We start from the raw sequence: 27692 nt of genomic DNA on the forward strand, positions 1-27692 counted from the left end.
TTTACACATGATGGTGCACTTTATACAACATACCCTATATCCACTACATGAAAATACAAGAAAGCTTGCTTCTTTTGTACATCTCTCCACTCCAAGGAGGAAGGTCTATCCTTGGCTGCAATTTCTTCACAAGCTGTTTTAACCTTTGACCCCCACCTGGCTTTTCATTTAAGACAAGAATGTGCATCATAATATGTAATAGTTCTGGAGTGCATTTCACTTAAATTTGTGATGCATCGTAAGTCCATTGACCGTAGGTATCATTGAAGAACAGAGGCCAATTACTTGTATTATCCACTGAATTAGTAACCCCGGTTAAAGAAGGTTTAAAATAAATAAATCGCCAATCACTTAAGAGTTATGGTGGGCTTGGGACTGATAACGGATTTAGGACTTACAATGTGTCGTAAATGTTAGTGAAATGCACCCAAATGTATTTGGAATAAACCCAGATGTCTCAGAAATGCACCCAAATGTATTAGGAATGATGTTGGTAAATATCTCATTTAAGACAAACCATCACGATATGCTAATTAGGGTCAGGGGCTACTAACCCTTACCCTAACAATAACCCTAATCCTAACCCCCGTAACCCTAATTGGCATATCGTGATGGTCTGTCTTAAATGAGACATGCATCCAAATGTATTTGGAATACACCCAGATGTCTCCAAAATGCACCCAAACAAATTAGAAATGCACCCAGATGTCTCACAAATGCACCCAAATGTATTGGGAATACACCCAGATGTCTCCAAAATGCACCCAAACAAATTAGAAATGCACCCAGATGTCTCACAAATGCACCCAAATGTATTGGGAATACACCCAGATGTCTCACAAAAATGCACTCAAATGTAATATGAATACACCCAGATGGCTAAGAAAAGCACCCAAACCTGGTTTGATTTCAATATAGTATACAATAAATACATAGAGCCCCTGATGATCGCTTAGCAATACCATCATCCCTGAACGGGTTGACTCTGCTGTGGATGTGATGGTGGCTGGTGGTGCACCTGGTTGTGTAGACTGCCTATAAGCAAGATACCTGATGTGGGTTAAGAGTTAATGTGCCTTAAGTATACCATCATCCCTGAACAGGTTGACTCTGCTGTGGCTGTGATGGTGGGGGTGCACCTGGTTGTGCAGCCTGACTACTAGCAGGCACCTGATGTGCTACAGGTGGCATCTGCCTTGGCAGTGAGTACGATGATCCCAAAAACTGATCCGCTATCCTACCAGCTTCCCTCAATCCACTCAGGAGGGCACCGTGTACTGTGGCAGGGTAGTTACGTATCGTGTGTTCGCCGGCAAAGAACAGTCTTGGCATGTTGCTGGGCTGGGGTGGCGCCCCAGGGATGACTGGCGTGGGCGTGACAGGTGTTGCCATTAGGTCGTAGTCGTTACCTGAGGACCCTGCAGCGACGTAAGAGTAGGACCCCCTGGACCATGGGTCTGCACGCCATCTTGTGACTACTGCATCTTTGGGCTGTGAAGAAATGAAATAGAACAAATGGTTAAATTACTTACTCAAAAACAAACAGATAAAACAAAACAATGTCATCATTGCGCAACTATTGAGAACCATTTTCCATAATATTTCAAAAGACAACATGTTTAGATTTTCAGGGGTGTGAAATCTCCGCGTTAACGCGGAAATCCACGTTTTTGATACTCCCAAATCGGCGGAAATCCATGCATTTCCTTGTTTTTCCAATTTTTCAAATCCGCGAGTTTGGCAATTGCTCGCCGTATTCCTTTTTAAAAGGAATTCTTTTTCTCAACATCCTCAACTCCAGTAAAGAAAGAAACCCATCACTCTATGTAGAACACACTATACAAACACATATTGTGACGCTGGAGATGAGAGTAGAAAACATGTGATGCATATCCCACATATTGTTCACTTTTTCTTTGAATCCATGCTTGTACTCATTGTTGTGTTTGGAACTGTTCCCATCGGAATAATATTAAAATGACGGCGACCAGTTTCCCTGTGTAGGGAACTGAGCTGAAACTAAACTGATATTTTCAATCCAATCCATCCATCTAAAGTGTGACGACATGTTTATTAAAAATCACAGGGAACCAAGAGAGGATTTATCATGACTACCATGGCCAGGATTGTAATTTTGTTGCGCAATACTCACATCTGTGCTATGAAATGTAAGTTTATAATCTTCTCATATTTATGAGAAGATTATAAACGTAAGCTTTCTATACGTGCTTCGAACGCACTAACGGATACTTAGTCTTTTTTCCGCGTTTTATTCACACCCCTGATTTTTCACAATATCCTCCGAACTGATGATCAGTTATTCACCTCTAATCATATCTCTCTTTTTTTACATCGCCATTTATTCATATCTGTAAGTCTTATATTGAACTTTCAACAGCACTGTTACCAAATATCCCTCTACGAACAGACAAGCATCGTCCTACAATGACATCATCGCTGACATTCTCCATGATCTGAGCGGCTTCACCAGCAACCAGGACAAGAAGTACAGGGGTACAGTATAGATTCCAGAATAAGAACAACTTACCTGAGGTACTGCACTATTGCCAAATATCCCTCTGAGTACAGACAAGCATCGTCCTACGATAACATCATCACTTACATTCATCATGACCTGAGCAGCTTCACCAGCAACCAGGACAACAAGTACAGGGGCACGGTATAGATTCCAGAATAAGAAAAACTTACCTGAGGTACCGCACTGTTGCCAAATATCCCTCTGAGTACAGACAAGCATCGTCCTACGATAACATCACCACTAACATTCATCATGACCAGACGTAGCTTCACCAGCAACCAGGACAAGAAGTACAGGGGCACGGTATAGATTCCAGAATAAGAACAACTTACCTGAGGTACTGCACTATTGCCAAATATCCCTCTGAGTACAGACAAACATCGTCCTACGATGACATCATTGCTAACATTCTCCATGATCTGAGCGGCTTCACCAGCAACCAAAGCAAGGAGTACAGTGGCCCGGTATAGATTCCAGAATAAGAACAACTTACCTGAGGTACTGCACTGTTGCCAAATATCCCTATGAGTACAGACAAGCATTGTCCTACGATGACATCATCACTAACATTCTCCATAATCTGAGCGGCTTCACCAGCAACCAGGGCAAGGAGTACAGGGGCCCGGCCCGGTATAGATTCCAGAATAAGAAAAACTTACCTGAGGTACTGCACTATTGCCAAATATCCCTCTGAGTACAGACAAGCATCGTCCCACGATGACATCATCACTAACATTCTCCATAATCTGAGCGGCTTCACCAGCAACCAAGGCAAGGAGTACAGTGGCCCGGTATAGATTCCAGAATAAGAACAACTTACCTGAGGTACTGCACTATTGCCAAATATCCCTCTGAGTACAGACAAACATCGTCCTACGATGACATCATTGCTAACATTCTCCATGATCTGAGCGGCTTCACCAGCAACCAAAGCAAGGAGTACAGTGGCCCGGTATAGATTCCAGAATAAGAACAACTTACCTGAGGTACTGCACTGTTGCCAAATATCCCTATGAGTACAGACAAGCATTGTCCTACGATGACATCATCACTAACATTCTCCATAATCTGAGCGGCTTCACCAGCAACCAGGGCAAGGAGTACAGGGGCCCGGCCGGTATAGATTCCAGAATAAGAAAAACTTACCTGAGGTACTGCACTATTGCCAAATATCCCTCTGAGTACAGACAAGCATCGTCCCACGATGACATCATCACTAACATTCTCCATAATCTGAGCGGCTTCACCAGCAACCAAGGCAAGGAGTACAGTGGCCCGGTATAGATTCCAGAATAAGAACAACTTACCTGAGGTACTGCACTATTGCCAAATATCCCTCTGAGTACAGACAAACATCGTCCTACGATGACATCATTGCTAACATTCTCCATGATCTGAGCGGCTTCACCAGCAACCAAAGCAAGGAGTACAGTGGCCCGTATAGATTCCAGAATAAGAACAACTTACCTGAGGTACTGCACTGTTGCCAAATATCCCTATGAGTACAGACAAGCATTGTCCTACGATGACATCATCACTAACATTCTCCATAATCTGAGCGGCTTCACCAGCAACCAGGGCAAGGAGTACAGGGGCCCGCCCGGTATAGATTCCAGAATAAGAAAAACTTACCTGAGGTACTGCACTATTGCCAAATATCCCTCTGAGTACAGACAAGCATCGTCCCACGATGACATCATCACTAACATTCTCCATAATCTGAGCGGCTTCACCAGCAACCAAGGCAAGGAGTACAGTGGCCCGGTATAGATTCCAGAATAAGAACAACTTACCTGAGGTACTGCACTATTGCCAAATATCCCTCTGAGTACAGATAAGCATCGTCCTACGATGACATCATCGCTCACATTCTCCATGATCTGAGCAGCTTCACCAGCAACCAGGACAAGAAGTACAGGGGCATGGTATAGATTCCAGAATAAGAACAACTTACCTGAGGTACTGCACTATTGCCAAATATCCCTCTGAGTACAGATAAGCATCGTCCTACGATGACATCATCGCTCACATTCTCCATGATCTGAGTGGCTTCACCAGCAACCAGGACAAGAAGTACAGGGGCACGGCATAGATTCCAGAATAAGAACAACTTACCTGAGGTACTGCACTATTGCCAAATATCCTCTGAGTACAGATAAGCATCGTCCTACGATGACATCATCGCTCACATTCTCCATGATCTGAGCGGCTTCACCAGCAACCAGGACAAGAAGTACATGGACACGGTATAGATTCCAGAATAAGAACAACTTACCTGAGGTACTGCACTATTGCCAAATATCCCTCTGAGTACAGATAAGCATCGTCCTACGATGACATCATCGCTCACATTCTCCATGATCTGAGCGGCTTCACCAGCAACCAGGACAAGAAGTACAGGGGCACGGTATAGATTCCAGAATAAGAACAACTTACCTGAGGTACTGCACTATTGCCAAATATCCCTCTGAGTACAGATAAGCATCGCCCCACGATGACATCATCGCTCACATTCTCCATGATCTGGGCGGCTTCACCAGCAACCAAGGCAAGAAGTACAGGGGCACGGTATAGATTCCAGAATAAGAACCACTTACCTGAGGTACTGCACTGTTGCCAAATATTCCTCTGAGTACAGACAAGCATCATCCTACAATGACATCATCGCTGACATTCTCCATGATCTGAGCGGCTTCACCAGCAACCCAGGCAAGGAATAGAGGGGCACGGTATAGATTCCAGAATAAGAACAACTTACCTGAGGCACTGCACTGTTGCCAAATATCCCTCTGAGTACAGACAAGCATCGTCCTACGATAATATCATCACTTACATTCATCATGACCCAAGTTGCTTCACCAGCAACCAGGGCAAGAAGTACAGGGGCACGGTATAGATTCCAGAATAAGAACAACTTACCTGAGGTACTGCACTATTGCCAAATATCCCTCTGAGTACAGACAAGCATCGTCCTACGATAACATCATCGCTGACATTCTCCATGATCTGGGCGGCTTCACCAGCAACCAAGGCAAGGAGTACAGGGGCACGGTATAGATTCCAGAATAAGAACAACTCTCCCCTACTAGCAGTGGTGGATCCTACATGGCCAAACAAGTTGACTGACTGGTCCCAGAAGATCTTATCAAAGCATAACACCACCTGGGGAATAAATGAATAGTTTTTTGAATATTATTATAATGTTTTATACCCGTTATATAACCTGACATTTAAATGTTTTCTGTAAAACGTTTTGTGTTTCATGGATATCTCTTAAAACTTGAAAGAAGGGACATACCAAATAAAGTGGTATTTGTCTGGAACACTACCATCATTGCATAATTCACAAAACGTCTCCTCTGAATTTACATTATTCCATCTGCCAGTTACAGTTCCGAGAGGGTGATCGGAACATCATAATTTTGCCATGGCTCGTAACCCAAAGTTTGTAATCAATAATAAGCGCTTTCAATTCCTTTCCATGAGTATGTGTACCCTATAGTTTATCAAGTGGCAGGACCAGGGGTTAAGTTTGGTTTATCCTTCATGTAATATTACATGGACTGGACATACACACCCTATCTTAATCTCCCACACAGGGGGTGTAGATTTCAAATGGAGTCACCTATTCAGGTAACCTTATTTGAATTTCAAAATCCCTGTGTGGAAGATTAAGGTCTTATTTTCCATAAAGGGTGTAAGGATTTCAACTAACTGCAATACCGTAAAAACTTGATAGTTACCATAATGTGCTTACTATCGAGCGCTTTGGAAAACATGAAATCAAAGTCTGGCGCCTTACCAACTGAGCTAATGGGGTTGAGACACAAATTTGCAGGTTTATTTGTTCGCATATAACTGTGTGTATCAATGATTTGCTCAAAACTCTTTACACTTTTGTGGATGGGGCACTTCATGTTTGCATGATTTAAAAGCACTCGATAGTAAGCACATATGCTAACTATTGAGTTTTTACGGTAGCCCAATTATTCCAGCACAGAAATCTTCTATTGAAGGATTATACAGCTTTATTCTGTAAGCGGCTTAATTCCTTAATGGAGTCTTTACACTAGTCTAACTCATGAATATCTTGCACCAAGGATACACTGCAAGTTTGCCCTCATGTCTCTTACCTTATTGAGATTTCCATATCCCATTCTGTGTACAGCACTTGTTTTCCATTCCGGTAGTGGCGGTATGAATTGCACTGCAGGTGGTGTTTGTTTCAATACTCCCAATGGTAACGTACAGATGACGGCATCGGCCTTGTAGGTGTAGTTGCCCGCCTGCCCCTTGGCATTCTGGGTGATTATTTCCGCACCTGAAATGGGTAAGGAGAAGTGGGTGTTAGCCAGACAGGCATTGGGCCACAGAGGGTATTCAATACGATGTCAGTCATGACAGAGTCACCCTCATTTAAATATAATTCTGTCCTCCATAAAGGTATCACTGGGGCAATTTGTATGATAATACAATAAAACAAGTGATAGGTATATGATATTTTGTGGAATCAATCTGGAGACCTGTCCTTCTGTCATCTTAAGCTATCTTAGAACTGTCCTCCAACATGGCTGCCAATTCAACTATTATCCCATTCTGGTTGGTTTATTGCATACACCTTATACCAGTTGAAATCCATACATCCCCTATGGAAGACATGACCTAAATCTCCTACACAGGGGATTTTAAATGGTGTCACCCATTCAGGTAACCCTATTTGAAATTCACACTCCCTGTGTGGAAGATTAAGGTCATGTCTTCCATAGGGGGTGTATAGATTTCAACTTGAATAGCTCATTCATGGAAGTAGACTTGAGAAGGCAGGCTCTGCCATGTTGGCTCTAATGGTAAAAGGGTGCATCATATAGTTACTTCACTAACAATATCCTTCCTTTCGCCATAGCTTTAGTCAACTTATTTCAATGACCCTCAATGGTAATAAGATGTAACTTGTATAGACAATTAGGAAGGTACTTTCATTTGCCAAAGTATGTGCCATACAGTTAACCAACCTGTGCAAAAGAAAGTAACATTGCTTTTATCTCCTGTATGATACAACCTTTCACATGTGAATCAAATAGAAAAGTTGGCAGAAGGAAGTAAATTGCTATTAATGTAAACCCTTTACCCTATTAGGGCCAAGTAAGGGTAACAAAGATAAGTTTAAGGGTTGTTTTGCCGTGCACACAGCAAAATAGATTTCAGTGCTATACCATTTTTTACCGTGATGTGGCAGTGACGTCAGTGTTCGCTCAAAGTGCTGGCGTACACACGCTTAAAGATGTCGCATAGATGTACGCACGAAACAGCGTTGACGTTACTGCCACATCAGGGTGAAAAATGGTATAGCCTATTAGAGCTCTCTGTCTTATTTGACGTTTCCAAGAACTTAATTTCAGATAATTTTTCATGTCCCTAATTGTAACAAAGTGCACTGACCTGATGAGTTGTACTTGACTTGTCTGACCACTGTATTGAGCTTGATGTCCAGTCCCTCGGACAGTGCCACCGGTACGCACGAATACCCATTGCGCACCGTCAGATGGCTGCCTGTGAATTCAAAGTCATCGTCCTGATCCCAGTGCTTGAGTGAGAGTGTGGAGAGAGGTGTGGCGTTGGCAAATTCCAGGTTGGCAAAATGCCAATCCAGGATCTGGCGGTCCCTGGATGACAGGTAGACATCGCTGTGTATGGGAAATGGTGAAAAAGATCGCAATAATAGATTTGTTACAATAAAGGTTAATACTCTGCATGCTGGCCCCGGGATGCTGGCCATAGGCTTCAACATAAAAAGTCCTAGTTTTGAGATATTTTCTCAACATACCAAGCGCTATCTTAAGAACCACTGAACCAATACTAGGCTTGTTTGTACTCATTTTAATGCATTGTTCATGCTGATTCCAAATATGGTCATGAAAATTAACAATTATGAAATTTGTGAATTGCAAAAAAAAATTGAAACTTGTCGACACCCCCATGGAGAGAGTTATCATCCATTGGAAATAGCACATGAGTAAGGCAAAACATCCAAACATACCTTCAATTGTTGAGGAAAACCATAATACAAACCCCCAATGCGTTGGGCATATGGGAAAGAAATATTGAGGATTTTAAAAGACAATTTTACACTATAATGATGTATATTCATACGTAGCGGTAAACGTAAAATAATAGAAAACAAAATTAAACTTCTACCCTACTCAAATTTAGTACACTCACCAGAGCACTTTTACCGCTTGTTTATGAGCAATAACATCAGCTGGAGACGCTGGTTAACCCCGTGAATACACTCCAGTGAAAGCGCTCGGTGAGTGTACCAAATCTGAGTAGTATAGAAGTTTAATTTTGCTTTCTAATTTTACACTAGGTTATCATTTGATATCCTCAAACGTTTGGGGATTTGACCACCAAGCCCTCAATCGACCAATTCTTACCACCTGAGAGTCTCTTTCATATGGGAAAGGACAGCTACAATCACCAAGCCCAGCTTAAGGGTAGACAAGGTACTGGCCGTGATATGTGATGATACTGTGTTTGTTTTAAGACTCACCTGGGAGGATTTGTTTCCAATTCTTGGATCTTCTCTTCTACTTCCTTTAATTTCTCTCTCAGTTCATCATGTTGCTAGATATTGAAAAGTATATAATAACAATAATAAGAGTTGACAAGTCAAGAGATAAAACAAATGTCTTACTGTACATAATTCAATTTCAGAGCAGTTAAACTAAGGGGGTGTACAGTACTACAGTTTGTTAGCATTTCAAAATAATACTATGTCATGTAAGGTAAATACCAGATAAATGTATGACAACTTTCATTGACACATGTTACAAGTAATGGTACAATTCTGTTTTCAATACGATTCTGGTTTACCCGGTGCACCCTATTTTTCAGGGTTAGGGCTGGGGTTAGAGTTATACTTGTATGCAGGGTATACCAGAATTATTCCATCCAGTTAGCTCAATCGGTGGCGCTTAGAGAATAAGCGATAGGAATTTTTATTTTGCCTATCCTCTCCGTGTGATAGAGCGACAGGCAGGTCCAATATTTTGAGTAGTGGATGCCGGCGCAGCGGTATCCACTACGATAAAAATATTGGACCTGCCTGTCGCTCATCATAGGTAGAGGATAGGCAAAATAAAATTCCTATCGCTTATTCTCATTCTTAGTCAGTTAAATATTATTTTAATAACTGTAAACAAATTTTTTAAGCAAAAACTAAGTTGCCGTCATAAAAATTCCCCTCATTATAAAATGAACGAAACTTGTTTACAACTTCATGTATTCTTTTATGCAGATTGCTAGCGCGTTCGCAGATTCCGCACTAGTCTACGATCCAGCGCGATACATACGCTGCATACCTCTACACGCATGTTACGATTATCAAGACGCATGATGGCGTGGGGTCGTCTCACGGCCTGATAGACGGCACCGAAATCATGAGATTGTCCAATCAGAAATGTGTCTACGAACTAGACCACTCCCACTGACTAAAAATAGCCTGTCCTGTATATTGAGCTAGCCCGAAATTCCTGTGGACTTAGACCTTACTGCTAATTGACCTGGTCTATGTGAAACTCTGGCACCTGATCCTGGGTGTGAAAGTTATTCTATATGCAGGTTGATTAGGGTTCACTGTGCCGAGCTGCGTCTGATGTACTTACCCTGCATGTTTCATTGATATCCCTCATTTTGCTTCTTATAAGGAACTCTGCTACAATTTCTCTGGGAGGCTTCACCTCGGACGCATCTTTGTGTTGTTTGTGCAACTCCTTCAATCTCTCCTGAAGTTGAATCATCTAGAAAAGAAAATAACAATAAAAAATTGACCAATTTATTATTTTTTTCCATTGTTGCTATTATATTATCATTATTGTTACTAATATTATTAGCTTAGAATGTATGTTAGGATGAAATTTGGTTTTTCGTGAAGATAATTTGTTGGTATTTGGGAGAAACTGCTCTTTCTTTGCCTTACATATTCCATTCCATCGGTGGAGGACCAACAAGCCAAAAATATGACTTACATGTACAGACTTGATCAACACTGATTAATATTATAATTTGTGATTTGTGGAAAACCAGTAAACTCAAGTATGTAATCTTACCATGAAATTGTATAATAGGTTTGCTCTTTGCAAGGCTATATTAGGCCAAGTAAAATAAAAAAACATGTATATCGTCCCCTCCCTCACCGATTTTTGGAGATTTTCAAATATTTTTGTTATTTTTCCTATTTGCTTCCTTACTTTCTTTCTAAAATTGTTGTAATGAAAAAACATGTTTAGAAGTTCTTGGTTATCATTTATAAACACATTGCAAACACTTTCTTCAAGTTTAGGGGTAGGGCTTTGGGGAAATAACAAACATATTAGAGAGCCTCCCCGATTTTATGTGTTGACAAACACTTTACAATTGCAATTTTACACAGAAATGAATGGTAAAAAAATAACATAATAACAAATAATAAGGACCTCCCTCACCGATTTTTGAAAAAGTCCGGACGATATACATGTTATTTTTTTTTACTTGGCCTTATATGTATATATCAAGACACCAAAATATTGTATAATTGGCAAAACTGAAGGATTTCAGCATATCTCTTTATGATTTTTTAGCTCAATCAGTAAAGCCCTCGACTCTGGTTGAAGGTAACATGCCTGCACAAGTTTGAGGCCCATATTGTCAATTTCTGTTGTGGAAAATTAAGCTTGAAATTCCCATGGACAAGGAACTGACTGCTTACTGTACCCTTACAAAACCTGCAGAGCTGATTTTTGTATTTTTATTTATTTTAAGCATTTATATGGCACTCTACAATGCACAGCCAGATCCAGGCCTTGCCTTTTAAGGAGTGTGAGTGCGATTGCACCCCTCCGCACGCCTGAATGATCGTAAGGACTGATCCTGGCTGCAATAGTTATTCTATTTATGTAGTATAGAGTTGCATCCCTGGTGATCACTGAATGATGCTGAAATGGTTTAGAAGGCATATTTGGTGTTATAGTGGTCAGCAGTTTTCTATAAAAGCACAATAATCTTTATTATATATTTTTTTACATTCACTGCTCAGTGGATATAGAATATCTTACCCTTCCTTGGATGTCATTCTTCTGGTCCTGTAGGTCAATAATAGTACGCAAATAATCTGTCTTCTTCTCTTTCACTTGCTTCTCTTGCAATCTGAGGGGAAAATATAACAATATCAAGGTAATCAATTTACATGGCTACGTCATCAGACCAGATCTAGAATATAATCATTTCAAAAATAATCTTTATTATTGTGATCATGTCATATAAAAATTGCTGAATCCAAGTACCGTATTCATTCCAATAAGCGCCCATGCCCAAATAAGCGCCCACCCAGGGTATTGTCAATTTGCTAAAGGGTACCATTAATATTGAAGTGACAGATAGAGGTTGATACAGTGAAATAGCTGGGAGATTAGAAGTCCTGTGTAAACTTGCAATATTTAGTTACATTTTCTGCATTTATAACATACATAAATGTGTCTCTAATAAACACCTTTTACGAAAAAGTTACTTTGTTAAGCGCACTGGGCGCTTATTGGAATGAATACGGTATACACTTCTCTCTGTCTGCACTGTTTTACTATGTCAACAGAGAGGGTGACATTACTGATTTTCAAAGTGGAGAGTCGTTTTGGTGTTTGGCGAATCGCCTCAAAGCCATCAATCAGGGGGAAAAAACAGATGTGGAAGTGACCGTATAACTGACTGGAGCTTGTCACGGGGTCACAAAGACTAACAATCGATATTATAGGGTTTACGTGTGGCAAATCAATCGTAAGTTCATTTGTAAGGATTTGTGAAATGGGTCCCATTTGTAGTCATACTGTGTAGCCTATATTAGGGTGTATTGGGTGACCTATGGGAAAATCAGATCCTAATTGTAAGACTATCCATGTGGTGTCTGTGATTAAAAAGTGAAATTTACACCTACTCATGTTACTCTCTTGCCATTTTCCGGGAAACAAGAAAAAGCAATATGTGGCTTTAAGCACTCCACATATGGTTTATACAACTGGTTAAATTTGCACTCCAGTGCTGTTAATTTTTTACAACAGGTAGCTAAACGCAAATCGGAATGGCATTTATCGCACTTCTGAACTGGTCACTTACTTGATAACCAGCTCCAATGCCTGTCCAAGGGATACTTGTTTACCATTGAGGAAATTGAAATCCAGATGATGTGACATAAATGATGTTGCTTCCAGAAGACGATTGAATTCTCTCTCCACCATCTCATCTTTATCTTTGGCAATCTGTAACAAAATACCATCAACTAAACTGATAAAGGTATGTACAAATAAAAACACTGGGGTTGCAACATTCCATATACAAAAGAGTACGTACATCACTGCGCATAACAAAGAGAATCAAACAAGTACATGCATCAGGTACCCCACGAAAAATCCAAAATTATATAAGTTACTAAAGTGTCCAGGGCACAAATTATCTTTCCATAGTTAACATTTGAATAGGGAGCCCTGTTTAAGTAACCGTATATGTGGTGTCCCGTACAGCCATATTAGGGCTCCTATGTCTCCTATTCAAATGTTAACTACAGAAAAAATATTGCGTCCAGGGGCATTATCTAGGTCAAATAGGGTAAATAAACAATTTGCTTTGTGCCACACTAACAGACCATAGACGCAATTTAAAATACTTTTATGGCGTGATGCACTGATTGAATCAAGGAGCACCTTGATCATAATTTATCATACATGTAAGACTTGACGCTAAATCGTTTTGGTTTCTTTTTCTGTGTGCTATCAGCAAGGACCCGCTAATACCACAATTATTAATGCCCCATAGCTGATCATGGTGCTAATATACAGGGCAGTTTAGGGAATCCGGAAACTCCTTCTCCATATCTGTAGTTGAAACTGAATCCTGTGATCAGTACAAAGCACCTACATGTACACATACTGATGCAACAAACTGAACATGCACTTCTTTCATTTTATGACAAAATATCAATGATACCATCAATACGAACAGCCCTGATGAGGCCTATTCAATTACTGCAACCTTCACCATCTTCACCACAATCTATATATGTTACGGTTATTAATTATACCAGGGGTATGATTCTTCATGATTTCTCCCGATTTCCTGGATTTTTTTTTTGGCCAAAATTAACGCAATTTTATTGATTTTCAGCCCGTTTTGGGACATTTTAACCCTTCATGCCGTTTTTCAGGATATTTCACAAGCTTTGAATCACACCCCTGTTATGTACATACAAGGCTATTATAAATACTTATTAGCTACAATGTACATGTAAGTCACATGCTAAAACAGTTCAAAATGCACCAATTTCAAAAGCAAGCAAGCAATTTAGTTGTCCATAATGTCAGTAAGCAGATGTAGGCCTACTCTGGGATAGATTATATAAAATGTGTTCCTTAAATTACAACCCGTTGTAAAATAATGAATCCTCTCATTCCTAGTCAACTTGATATCAGACGGATATTAAGATAATATAGAAATCATGCTAAAACATGCACACAGAATAATAATAATCAAGATAGATACAATCTATTGCACTGGCTGCTCTGGGTAAAGATTGAAGTTCATTCAGATAGATACAATGATCAGCGATTGGTGATAATATGTGACGTGTCATGTCAATATCAGACACTTTTGGACAGGTTATAAATTTTGAAGTTTTTACATATATCTTAAATATCTTAAGATATTTTGCTCCATAACACCATTTTCCCCAATGAAATCGGACATTCCTAAGTAAAGATAATGAGTTCGTAAGTTATGGTAATATAAAATTGGAAATTGAGTTATCGGCCTTTAAAAATATTATTGACAATGTTGAGAGTAGGAATTACCTTGAAAAATGTCTCAAAAAATTCAAGATGCCAGTTATAAGTCCGGTCTGAAACTATCAGACAATATTTTTAACATTAATAACATCACAAATTAGCAACAAACCCAAATTGTGAAAAAAACACCCGGCAATTTTTGGCTATTTCTCCATTTACGATCCTGCCCAAAAGTGTCTGCTTTTGACATGACACGTCACATATATGAAGAACATAACATTTAGGTATATGTTAAACGTGGGGTACATCAGAGGAGAGTGTCCAGTTCAATTGAAAATCATGTTCATTAATTCCACAGTAGATCATGCAATGGATCTTGTGAATGCACATTAAGCTAACCCCCAAACAAAAATTCCATTTTGTTCAAAATGCGATACCATATTTAAAAGCTGTACACACAACTTTTTTCCTTTATAGCCATATCAATCAGGAATAATATTCTTATTTCATTGTGCAACCCAAATTAGAGAGTATTTATGGATCGTTATAAAAAAGTGTATGAATGGCTGTTGACTTCCTGGTTATATCTGTCTCAAGCCTACTTTGTTTACTAGGTGATGAGTTGCTGAACGCGGCGTGAAAACCAGGCACCTTATTGTTCATTCTGCACCAACAAATATACTTGTAAACCATCTCAAAAGTTAGGTCTTTATAGTTTTAAACATGTAGTAGGAAACCTTCTTCCCCAAAGGCACCATGTCAACAATGCCTAGAAAAAGATCTTTTTGTCTTGTACAAAATGTAATAGTATGTCATTTTTTGCCATTTTCTGTGATTCCTTTTCCTCGATCATCACCAGACGAATCAACCTTCCTTTTACGCAAAATTAACCAATTAAAGACTGTGGAGTGTGATTGACACTGACATCAGACGCAAACTAGTCTTTATAATTCTGTCTTTATTTATACTGTAGAGCAATGTGACCTCCCAGTATGGAAAAACACTGCATCTTCTTTGTTATAATATGCTTGCAGCCTCAGCATTTTTCTTTGGGAGGCCAGAAATACTGAATTTATTATCTTGAATCGTAGATTCATAAAAGTTATGATATATAATAATGTCAGGCAACATTTAGATTAACATTGGTGATGAAATGAACTACATTCTACAAGCATTCTCCCATACACGCACATACAAATATATGCAGTATGCATTAAGTTCCAAGCCCTTTATTCTCAAACATTCAAATGTAGAGCTGTCTTGTGTCCGTAAAACTTAATTACATGTCGTCATTCTCTTGGTCGAACCAAGGGCGCAATTTCGCAAAGCAACAAGAAACCATTCTGTGTTTCCCCTTTGCCGAGCTGGGGCCCATTTCACTAAGCTTTTAACACTTCGTAAAAAAGTAACCGTTCGTATAGTTACGAACACCTAATACCAGACGTAACTTTATGAAGGGTCCCTGTAGTAGGTCCTTATGAAGGGTGCAGTTCATAAGTTTGTTTAGTGAAATGGAACTTATGATTCATCGTAAGTTACGAATGATTTCGAGACTTACGAAGCTTCGTAAAGTTTAGTGAAATGGACCCCTGGTTGCTATATGCACACGCTTGAAATTGTCAGCAAAGGGGACAACATACATGTGTGTCTGACTGCTGGTATGGGCTATTCCAGTTGAAATCCATACACCCCTAAGGAAAACATGACCTTAATCTTCCACATATGCATGCACAGGGAGTGTTAATTTCAAATAGAGTTACCTGAATGAGTGACTCCATTTGAAATCTACACCCCTGTGTGGGAGATTAAGGTCATATCTTCCACAGGGGGTGTATGGATTTTAAATGGAATAGCCCAATGTGTGTGCAAGAACATCTTATGTGAAATAGTGTTGATACATGTAGGTGTGTCATATAGCGTCAGGGTTGCCAAACCTACAATTTGGTAGCCCAATTGGGCAACTTTTGCAGATTTTCCCCTCGACTTCCAACAATTTCCTGTCCCATAGAAAACAATGGTTTAGAAAAAATTGGTTGACTTTTCAACATGGGCTCCCGGTAGTTTCCTGTCCCATAGACACCAGTGATTAAGAGAAAAATTAGGCGACTTTTCGATTATCAGCGATTTGGGCTGAAATTTTTTGGCAACCCTGTACACATGTATCATGCTGTGTTTGAGCCTCAGCGTGATATGTTTTGCCTCGGATAGTGCACCCAAAGTATCTGAGCAATAAATGTGCGATTGGTTATTTTATGGCATTATCTTTTGAGATATCATGCTTTAAAATATGTTTGATATCATGCTTTTAATGTTTGAGCCTCAGCATGAATGGGTAATGAGAAAAAACAGCTCGTTCGACCACAACATGACTTGTGTGAGCCTGTATGGATTTCCATGGAAGTCTAGGCTATAGCATCTAATTTAAAGTTGGTTATAGAACATTATGAGTATAACATGAAGAAACTTGTAAGATGGTGCTTAAATGCATTCATTGTGCAGCATAACCAGCACATTGGGAGATGTTAGTTTTCTCAGCTGCATTAATATTCCTGCTAACCAATGTAACTCATCCCAAATATTATGCCCTTCCATCAAAACAAGCAAGTATCTAGAAGTAAATACCACTTTCGAGCAGAGCAGAACTGTAACTTAGTCATTTACTTAGATTGGACCTCTGTATTCCATTTTGATATAAATTGGTTCATTGTATTCATTAATCATACCATGGATGGCTGGACTTAGGTCATGGGGATCAACAATAGGTGCAGCAATGTGTTGTGAATAGACAGGAAAGCACACAAGCACATACATGCTGATAAATTGCATTCAAGCCGAGAGGTTATGATAGCGCAAGCAATCCAATTCCAATAGAGGTTATCCATGTTCTATAAGAATAAGATGCATATCCTATCAACGACTGCTATACCTTGTTTAGGACTTTCAAAAGAAGTACATGCTTGTGCAACCATGACTGTTTCAAAATAGCCCGCAAAAGTCATGCAGGTAACTCCGAGGTCGTGCATTGAATTGGTTTAAATGAGGAATACTACGGGAACCAGCGCCTTTTGTTAGAAGTCACACATGAGTGAAGTGGATAACCTCTATCTATGTACTATTAATCTATGTGTATGATTGTAAATATGCAAATGACAGCTATTGCTGTACATAAGATCTTATTGCACTCACATAAGTTATCCATGTTTCCTACCAACTTTTCAAATTATGTAACCAACCACCTTATTTTAAGTTTTCACAGCAATTACGCTAAGTCACTTCTAGTCAGTATACCAAAATTTGCCACCCATTTTTCACATCCGTCTATTCAAGTTGAAATCCATACACTCCCTATGGAAGACATTACCTTAATCTTCCACACAAGGCGTGTGAATTTCAAATGAAGTTACCTCAATGGGTGACACCCCATGTGTGCGCGATATTATATGTCATGTCTTCCACAGGGGGTGTATCACTGCTAACACACAGTGTCTTAAATTGGAAAAATCGTCCTTCTTTTAATCTTCCAGTTTGAATGGGGAATTAGCATTGGCTGACAATAAAAAACACTCAAAAGTAGGACCAAAACACTCAAAAGTAAGACCAAAATAAGCTGAACCACTCAAAAACTAGCTCAAAGTAAGACCATTTCAAGCCAAATTTACTGAATCCACTTCACTTGAGTGCCCTCTTGAGTGAAGTACTTCTTCCTATTGTGACTGTATTGACTGATCCAACATTCAAGTGCATTCATCCAACTTTCAGCTTGTTTTGGTCTTAATTTGAGCTTGCTTTGGTCCTTCTTTTGAGTGTGTTCTATTGTCAGCCACACCTAATTCCCCATTCAACCAGGGTATTAAAAGAAGGACGATTTTTCCAATTTAAGACACTTGGGGTTTCCAGTGTATGCATTTCAACTGGAATATATACTGTTTTGTACCCGCTTCAATGGTTAATAGCCCTAGCATTCAGCTCCCATTTCATTTTATGTATCAAATTCTCCCTTCAAATTTGACATTGAAAACAATACCACTGTCCGCTCAAGTAAAATGCAGTAACCTGTTACACAGATACTGCTTTTTACCTCTCGGAAATAGACCACACATGCAAAGCAAAAGCCAAAATGCCACCAATTTTTAAATTAACACTAAGGGATCATCCATCAACACATGTTTTAGATTAAATACAGAATAATAGATCATGTGAGATGATCCCTTGTGCATAAGTCTGACCTTGGTACTAATCCGACCAGAGCCGTCGTCCGCGTACTGCACAAGACACAAACAAAGAGGTTGAAAATTAGTACAGACCAAAGAGATTACACCCAAAGAGTACCCACTCAAATTGCCACATGTGTAATGCTGCATGATAAATCCGCCATTGTGTTTTGTCACGTAATGAGTAGGGCTGGCGTTGGCACTGTTTTTTAATGTCGACATGTCGATATAATTTGTATACCGGCGTCGATAGTGTGTTGACATAAAAAAAATCTTAAAAAAAAGGTTTTTTTTTTTTTTTTTTTAGAATTTTTTTTTTTCATGTCATCATGTCGGGATACGTGCCGATGTCGATGCCGGCCTTAGTAATGAGTTCAAATAGTGTAACACCTCAAGTGCTTTTTGGCAACAGCCCTAAAAAGAACAATAACTTGCATCTTCAAGCTTGAGTGTTACAAAGATTTATGCACTTTAAGTTTTGGCACAACTCATTACAAGCATAACGCAAGAAACAATGCACTTTGAATTGAAGTTTAACAGGCACATTGCGAATTTACCCCGAGGTATACTATTTGTCCTCTATGAGTGACACACACACTTGTTGGAGTCGGTACTCTTTGGTTTTATCTCATTGGTACAAACACACACACACTTACTGCAAAACAACCTTTGGTTCACATGTCATTTTGTGAACTTAAAAATTCATGTGACAAGAAGATGTTGCTTCTAACTCGCACACAATTAATGTTAAATAGACAATCTCTCATGTGAGATGCTTGTCAGGTTATGTAATAAACAATAGAATTTTAAAATATAACTTAAAGCCATATTATAACATTTTCAAACAAAATAGATTAGCATTTGTTTGCCACAAAATGTTAGCTTTTACTGTCAGATATATCCCTTTATTTTTGAGCCGAACAACTACGGCAAAGCAAAGAAAATTGAATTTACTACCAGCGCACATGTAATGCCAATACGCACTACTCCTTCGGTCATGTTGTGGTACGACCCTTTGTTGTGTATATCACCGTCCGCATGCCGTGTACGTACTGTGTGTTATGAACATCGTGTATGCGTTCGACTAATAATTCCATCGTAATAATAAAGCGCCGAATTTTATTCAAAATCTCGGATTTTGACAAAACTACAGCACCTAGAGTCTTGATTTTTGCAGGGTATATTGGTAGAATAAAGTACAATTTAATCGTAAAAAAGGAATTTTGAAAAATTCAGTGAGGGCTTCTTCCTCAGCAAATGTTATAATATGGCTTTAAGGCAGGTAGGATGGAATTATGGAATTGAATCTGACAGCGCAACAACTTGGCAACTTAACATTAATTAACCCACTGAGCACTACCTGCCGATCTGACATTGCCGCTGATTGGTCAATTACGTGATATCATCACTTTAATCACCAATCAGAATGAAGCTTTGCAAATAATTCACCCCAATTTTTTTGCGGGGTGAAATTATGCTAACAATGTTGCTGATTGGTCCAATCGATAATGAAAGCTTCTTTTTGGCCAATCGGCAGGTAGCTCTCATGGGTTTAAGAAACATACATACATGTACAAACAAAACAAGATGGGGAGTAACAAAAATAACTAAACTAAGAAGCAAGATATTCCTTTTAGACATATCTGACTATTGCTATCTGATGTTCTCCACACTCAAAATAATACACAATGTTCGTTTTTAATAAGTACACTAATCTTTAAACTGGAATCTTGCATCCTAATTTAATATGTTGTTATTAGGGGTAGGCCCTCATTAATGTTCATTCGTGCAAAGGTTTCTTTTCAAAGGGATGTTATCACTTGAATACGATATCTATGTACAATATACATGTATGTTTGCTATGTACTTTTGTTTTTGTTAAGAAAAGCACTATTGACAAGCAGTCATGATAGTTAAATAACATTATTAAAACTGAATTTAAAGAAAAGCTTTATACAAAAAATAACTGAAAACAAACAGTGGTGTAGCCAGGGGGCAAGGGAGAACCCCTGTGGAACACCCCTCCAGGCTCCCCCTTTGTTGGATGCTGGCTGCTGTCTGTTGTAATTTCTCATTTTTAGACATTTTTTGTCCATTCTTGCCCCCTCTGGAAAATCCTGGCTACACCACTGAAAACAATCATCCAAAGAGAATGCTAAAAACAAGAACTTTGTTGGGCAGGAAAAAACCTACGTACGTAAAAAATGTAACTGTCAAGAGGTTACGTACAAGGTTTTGCTTTAAACATGTTCAGGGGCCAATGACATATACTTATGGCCCTTGAACATGTTTAAAACAAAACTGTCAAGAGAGATTTTGCTTTAAACATGTTCAGGGGCCAATGACACATGAGGTTTTTTCCTGCCCAGCAACACATCCCTTCCCATGGGAAAATGCTGTACCTACAAGTACACAGTACACAGCTGATACAGCCTTTCTCCATGTGAGGGCAGACTATGCAATACTTACTGTTGTACCTCCACTCTCATAGAGCGGACATTTCTGCTTGATCTTTGCGAGTTCCATGTTAACCTGCTTACTGACCAGTGTCATTGGGTTACCGCCCAACCCAGTTACCACCATGGCGCCTAGATCAGCCACGTAGTTCCCCTTGCGGTAAGTTGTGACACGCCCACCGACACGGTCCCTGGCCTCGAGTATGGTCACGTCCATGCCGAATGACTGGAGCTGTCTCGCAGCAGCCAGACCAGCGATTCCGGCACCGATGATGAGTACTTTACCCATGGTTTTGGTTGGTAGTGGTATGATGCGCTTGTAGACGCCAAAGTTGATGTAGCCATGTCTTTCTAGGTAAGCGTGCACTCTGCCTACTAATTGCACATCACCTGAGAGATAACAAATATATACGTGTAAGAAATTAACCCTATGAGAACTACCTGCCGATTGGCCAAAATGAATATTGTGTCCAATTTTGAACCAATCAAGGAGGGTATTAATAAGATCATCTGCAAATGCAAGTTTGATCATAAATAGTTTAAAGTCTGGTCATAATTGGCAATTGAAATGAGCATTTCAAGTTATCAACCAATCAGAAATGCTGTTAGATGACCAGTAGTGTCCAGGGGTTAAGATATACTGTATAGTTCAGGCACAAGTACAAGTCAAATACAAGTCAAGTACATATACCTCCCCATTATTTGTGATTAATTACCATAGCAATGGGTTTACACTATTTTTGACTGTATTGCCCTGCATTATATAAGCAGGATGCACTAATCACCTGTGTATGTGTGCAATGATAGAATTGACTATGATACCGCTCTAAGACACTAATCTTACAGGTGCGAGTGATCAGCATGATGTCAAAATCATATAGAATTACGATCCAGGTCTTTATCACTGACGGCATCGTCTAGGTCTAGTGCGGGGCAAAACATTCAAAAATAGTGTAAACCTATTGCTATGTTTTAATTAATCTTGTTACATCACTACTTATACGGCGAATTTCACCATATATGCTTGGCACACTTTGATCAAAATTGTATGCATTTTATTTTGCATTGTGTGTGACTGTCGATAGCGTGTGACAAGCACCACATAAAAGATTAAAGATGCAAATTATTGTTCAATTTTGGGCTTTTGACAATAAATATCCACAGCAGCTAAAGGGAGTATCCCATCATGTATTGCAGTCTATCTGCTTGCTCCATAGCAAATGTATACAAAATATAAACAAGAGCTGCTTAGATATTGAGAGCTATGGATAGTTTCACAATACTTTAGAGATCATATTTTTTCAAACAAAAGTCTAAGCTTCCCTGATATAAGCAAGTAATTGAAAGTTGAAGTGAGGGATCTTGTGTACACTTTCTATGGCATGTGCAGTTCTACTATGGTACTGCAGAGCATGATGGGATACACCTATCAGCTGCTGTGATAAATATCAGACATACACTATTTTGGTCTCCTTGCACAACAAACCAATATGGCAGTTAAATTATTCATCATTGGGCAGGAAAATCCTATACTTGTGGCCCTTGAACATGTTTTAAAAAACAAAACTGCCAAGAGGTTACATAGGAGGTTTTGCCTAAGCATGTTCAGAGGCCAATGTCATGAGGTTTTTCCTGCAGTCCGTTCTCTTTGAGTCTAATCTCTGCAATGCAGGGCTCAAAATAGACCAGGGCTAAGTGCAATTTGCCCCTGAAAATCTTTAAATAGCCCTAGGAAATTAAATTACGGGGGCGATTCTTAATAGAAAGTAGACCCTTAAAGTCAATTTTGAGGCTTGTGGCTCAAAATAGATGGGGCATATATGGGTATGTAGCCCTGAAATCCTGTAAGTGTATGTAGCTCCCCCCCCCCCCCCTGAAATGAAGCATTTTGAGGCCGGCTTCATTGGTAAATTCTGACTTACTGTTGTATGGAGCTTCAATCTGTGGCAATGCATTCTCAAATGTGATCTGTAACTTGGGGTTCTCCATCCACAGTTGCAACTGAAAGTATGTAAAATAGCCAACACATTATAGGGTGTATAATGTAAAATAGCCAACACATTATAGTAACAGGGTGTATCTATTTACGCCACAAACAATACTTCCTTTCTTTCATAGTCTTTGAATTTTATGACTGATTTAAATTTTAAAATCATTCAAAATACTGGATTACCTTCTCTTTACACAAGTCCTCAGGCTTTTCTGTAGTAATATACTAATTGATCCATTTTTGTATCGATCACTTTTGACATGTTTTCATAATCATCTTGGTAATGGTATGCCTAATCACATACACCAGGCACAAAAAGAAACTCGTCAGTTATATTCATCCTTGCTGTTCGATAACTTGATCATTCTGGATTATACTGAAATATACATTTTGTTAATTGGACTTTTCTTTCTCATTTGACACCCTGTTCGTGAACATTGAGCAAGAAATTGACCAAGATATGCGCCTCAAACTCTCAAACCCCAAAATGAAAAGTTGCAATTTTAACGATTCAATTGTGCCTGTTACACTGTGTGCTTTATTGATTGGCCCGTGGTGCTTGTGTGCAATACAACAATGCGTTCCCATTGAAAAATCGTTGAAAATGCAACTTTTGATTTTGGGGTTTGAGGCTTTGGAGGCGCATATCTTGGTCAATACTTGTTCGTTTTTCACGAACAGGGTGTCAAAATGAGAAAGCAAAAGTCCAATTAACAAAATGTATATTTCAGAATAATCCAAAATTATCAAGTTATTGAACAGCAAGGATGAATATAACTGACGAGTTTCTTTTTGTGCCTGGTATACATGTGTAGATGCAGAAAACATATAGTATTGAGGGATTGGGATCTACATGCTGGTTTGCTGGATGTATCTGCAACTTTGCTATATTTTTTGCAGTGCAGATTGCCTTTGCAGGGTACTAGTATCTCTCACATGTATACAATACCTGTACAATATTGTTGCAGCATCAATGTTTGCAATTTAAAAAGAGTCATCTTTTTTTGCGGAATAAAATTTTCACAGAATTATAGGAAAAATAAACTCCTTTATTTCTTCAAACCAGTCTTATTACTTTGATGCTCACCAATCTATTTCTGATGTAGAGGAATAACTTCTGTGTCTGTGCTGGACTCTGTATGATATCAGGGAAACATGCTGCCTCTTGTGATGTCATCTTGTCATGTGGTAAACGACCTGAAAACGCAGCACCTTCAAGGCCTGAAATATAAAACAATGTACATGTATTAGCAATGATTTGTCGTTTGAACATTGTATAACATGAGCAATAGACCTAGTAATTGGAATGAATGACTCAATCAATCAATTAATCAATCAATCAAATGGACAACTGACGTGAAATGAAAATCAAATCATTGATCAATCAAGCAATCATTGAAAATGAGTTGACTGACTGCAAACTTATTGAAGGACTAAAGAACATTTGCACTCGAGTAGCCAATTTAATATTCTTTATAAACGTGAATGATACTTGGACTTCAATACATGGGATCATCCACAGACCCTAATCAAACACAGATACCCACTCAAGAAGAAGATCATTATGATTCATGATAAATCAATAAATAAACAATTAATCAATAAATCAACCAATTACTCAATGTAATAAAATGAATGAATGACCCTGCTTACTGACTTAAAGTTAATGTACAGTATGACTAAACCAACCAGTGACAGGACCAGTGAATGACTGAATGGACTATATTCCAGTTGAAATCCACACATGCGTGTCCCAAACCAATCAAACAAACAGCCTACATGTCTCTTGTGAGACCCCTTACCGAGTACTCAAGCTCGGTATGGGACCCCCATCAGAAAGATCTCATTAATAAAATCGAAATGATCCAAAAACGGGCTGCCCGGTTCACAACAAACACATATGACAGAACAACCAGCATTACCAAAGTCATCAAGAACTTAAACTGGGACACTCTACAAAATAGAAGAACTGCCAACAGATTATGTGTTCTCCACAAAGCCAGACAGGGCCTCCTGGCCCTGCCGGTTGAACACCTACTTAAACCAAGCCTGCGTCAATCTCGGCATACTCACTCTGATTCATACCAGATCATCACTTGTGCAAAGGATTGTTATAAATATTCATACTTCCCCAAAACTGTAATAGACTGGAACCAACTACCACAATCAATCATCAACATTCAAGACTCAACCAGCTTCAAAACAGCTGTGCAAGAATTCCTCAAGCAAGACTAATCACCACGGGCGCACACCAATTCCTGCTCGTATTGTTCCGCACGGAGCGTTGTGCAGTATCCACACAGATACAGATCAAGCACTCAATTTAAAAAGATCATGATCAAACTCAATTGCTCAAACCACAGCCACACAAGGTTGACGTATGACCTTCGGCCTTCGCTCCAGCGCTCAATTTACCATGCGCACCAGTGCCTCTGAGCAGGGGTAGCGCTAGGTTGCTTTTTGGGGGTCCCGGACCCACCAAAATAGAGTTCGGACCCCCTGTTTTTAAATTTTCTGCAAGTTCAGGGGTCCCTGCAGACCCCCAGTTTTTCAATCTAGCGCTATTGCAGACATATGGTACTATTTATGCTGCATTTGTGCAACTCGGACTCACCAAACTCTACTCCGGACCCCCTACTTTTTCATTTTCTGCAAGTTCGGGGGTCCCTGCGGACACTGGAGTGTTTAGTTCTACTGCTACCCCTGCCTCTGAGTATGTATGTGAAATTTCCTCTGTGCATAACTACTTTTCAGCCTTCTTTCAGGAATAATGTAGATTTTATTTTCAAAATCGACTCCCTGCTTACCTCCTTTTGGTTCTTCAATATCGCTTTCATCCATATCAGGTACATCTTCCGGTACTGGTCTGGTACTAATGCCAGTGCCAGCAGGACCAAGTCTCTTGGATTGTCTATCTTCTTCTGAGAAGTATTGTTCTTCATCTGATAAGTTGGCTAATTTGTCATCCATTTCTTTGTATTCCACCTGAAGGAGCAAAAATGTAAATTTTAATTTGCAACTTGTAAGAGCACCTACATTGTATAATCTAGTGAAAGTGGTGATAAGGCCTAAAAAAATTGTTTGATTGGCGTAACCAGACCCACCCTAAAAATAGACCCCACCCTAAACTTTTTTTCATATTTTTTTTCTAAAAATGAATAAAAAAATTAAAAAAGATTAAAATTTTAGAAAAAAAGGAAAAATTCACGATTTTGAGCTTAAAATGTGTATATTATAAAAAAAATAAAAAAATAAAAAAAAAATTGCCGACCGACCTACCCCAATTTTTTTTTCATGTTACGCCAATCAAACAATTTTTTTTTTAGGCCTAAGGTGTGTGAATCAACTGACAGTGACAGGCTCATCCGCCAACCACTTTACCCCTGCCCTGCCCCCCGTCCCCCCCAAAAAAATTGAGATACTGGTACTAGTATTACAGAAAGGCTTTCTATTTTTCCAATCCCAGACCCAGTACCATATAAAAATAAAAAAAGATAATGGACGTTTTTTTTAAATACATTTTTTTAACCATTTTGAGATTGTAAAAAGCATAAATTTACCAGGGTTGCTACATGTACACGTATGTAGTTTTACCATCTACCGATTCATACCAATTTTGGGCAGTTTCTACTGTCAGTACTGTACAATGTGCTCCCAATTATTAAATTAATGTTCATTTATTTCTAGGTGAAAAAAATTGGAACCCGAATTGACAAGGCTAACAGTAAACCACAGCAAAAAAAAAAGAAGTTTGTAGCAGATGGCACAGAAGAACATACATTTGTAAACACATAGTACCGGTAAACTGTTTCCATATGAAAATGTATTTTAATTTTGATCATTTTTTGTTTATTTTATTTGAAACATGAACAGATAAAAAAATAAATAAGCAGCCAAAATAAAAATAGTGGCCACAATACAACCCAATTAATTTAGCGCATGCATATAGCAAATAGCTGAAAAGTTTATAGTTTTTTACTAAGTTTTTTTCTAACTCGCCGGTTTTCAATTTTCTTCTTTTCTTGACAATCTTGACTTGGAAACTAAACATATCATATAACATGTATGTTTCCAAAAATATTAATTACCGTACCGTACTGAAAATAAATTACCGTGTTAAATTTAACCAAGATTCATTGCCTTAGAAATTAATTATTTAAATTGATACCTTTGCTCGCTTTCTCTTGCTCGTTTCTCTTCGTGAACTAGCATCATCCATTTTGCCAGAACTACCAAGTAAAGTTGGTTGTTTATGATGATGACCATGATGGTGCCCAGATTTATGGTGATGTCCATGACTGTGGCCATGCATACTTTGTCCACTTGCATGACTGGCACTTGCAACTGTTCCTTGATGAATGTTTGGTCCCATTAAAGCTCTAGTTAAAGCTATAGGCTGCAATTGTGGTGCACTCCCCATTGACAATGGCATTGATGCTACAGGCATGGCCATTGGCATTGCAGGGGCCAATTGTTGTTGTTGTGGTGGCGAGTTCCTATCTCGCTTCCCTTTTGTTTCATCGCCATTACCATTACTCTTTTCCTTGTCCTTTCGATCCATGACTTTTTCCACTTTCACAAAAACCTTTAATATTCACGAAATGAAAGATAAATATATTTTAAAACAATACCAAAATGTATTATTTTCATACACAATGCGCAAGGTCGACAAAGGCAGACTTCCTTTGCTGC

At 39.0% G+C, this 27692-nt stretch overlaps 1 protein-coding gene across 1 annotated transcript; it reads right to left on the reverse strand.

The window, feature by feature from the left end:
- LOC140157523 (lysine-specific histone demethylase 1A-like) lies at nucleotides 1–27692 on the reverse strand. Its single transcript, XM_072180748.1, has 13 exons — nucleotides 27169–27692; nucleotides 25808–25985; nucleotides 24088–24221; nucleotides 22933–23011; nucleotides 21024–21400; nucleotides 12683–12825; nucleotides 11632–11722; nucleotides 10204–10338; nucleotides 9090–9163; nucleotides 7979–8223; nucleotides 6673–6860; nucleotides 5459–5701; nucleotides 1–1491 (listed from the first exon to the last, which is right to left on the reverse strand). Exons 1-13 carry the CDS (start codon nucleotides 27559–27561, stop codon nucleotides 1090–1092), a joined length of 2682 nt encoding a protein of 893 aa, XP_072036849.1. The 5' UTR covers nucleotides 27562–27692; the 3' UTR covers nucleotides 1–1089.

This window comes from Amphiura filiformis, chromosome 7, assembly GCF_039555335.1.
Source record: "Amphiura filiformis chromosome 7, Afil_fr2py, whole genome shotgun sequence".
NCBI lineage: Eukaryota > Metazoa > Echinodermata > Ophiuroidea > Amphilepidida > Amphiuridae > Amphiura > Amphiura filiformis.

Coding starts and splice junctions, on each gene's coding strand:
- LOC140157523 (XM_072180748.1), bottom strand. CDS start 27,561: ATGGATCGAAAGGACAAGGAAAAGAGTAATGGTAATGGCGATGAAACA. Junction 10,339..11,631: donor AGAATGACATCCAAGGAAGG/GTAAGATATTCT, acceptor TTTCTTTTCTAG/ATGATTCAACTTCAGGAGAG. Junction 9,164..10,203: donor ATATCAATGAAACATGCAGG/GTAAGTACATCA, acceptor TTCAATATCTAG/CAACATGATGAACTGAGAGA.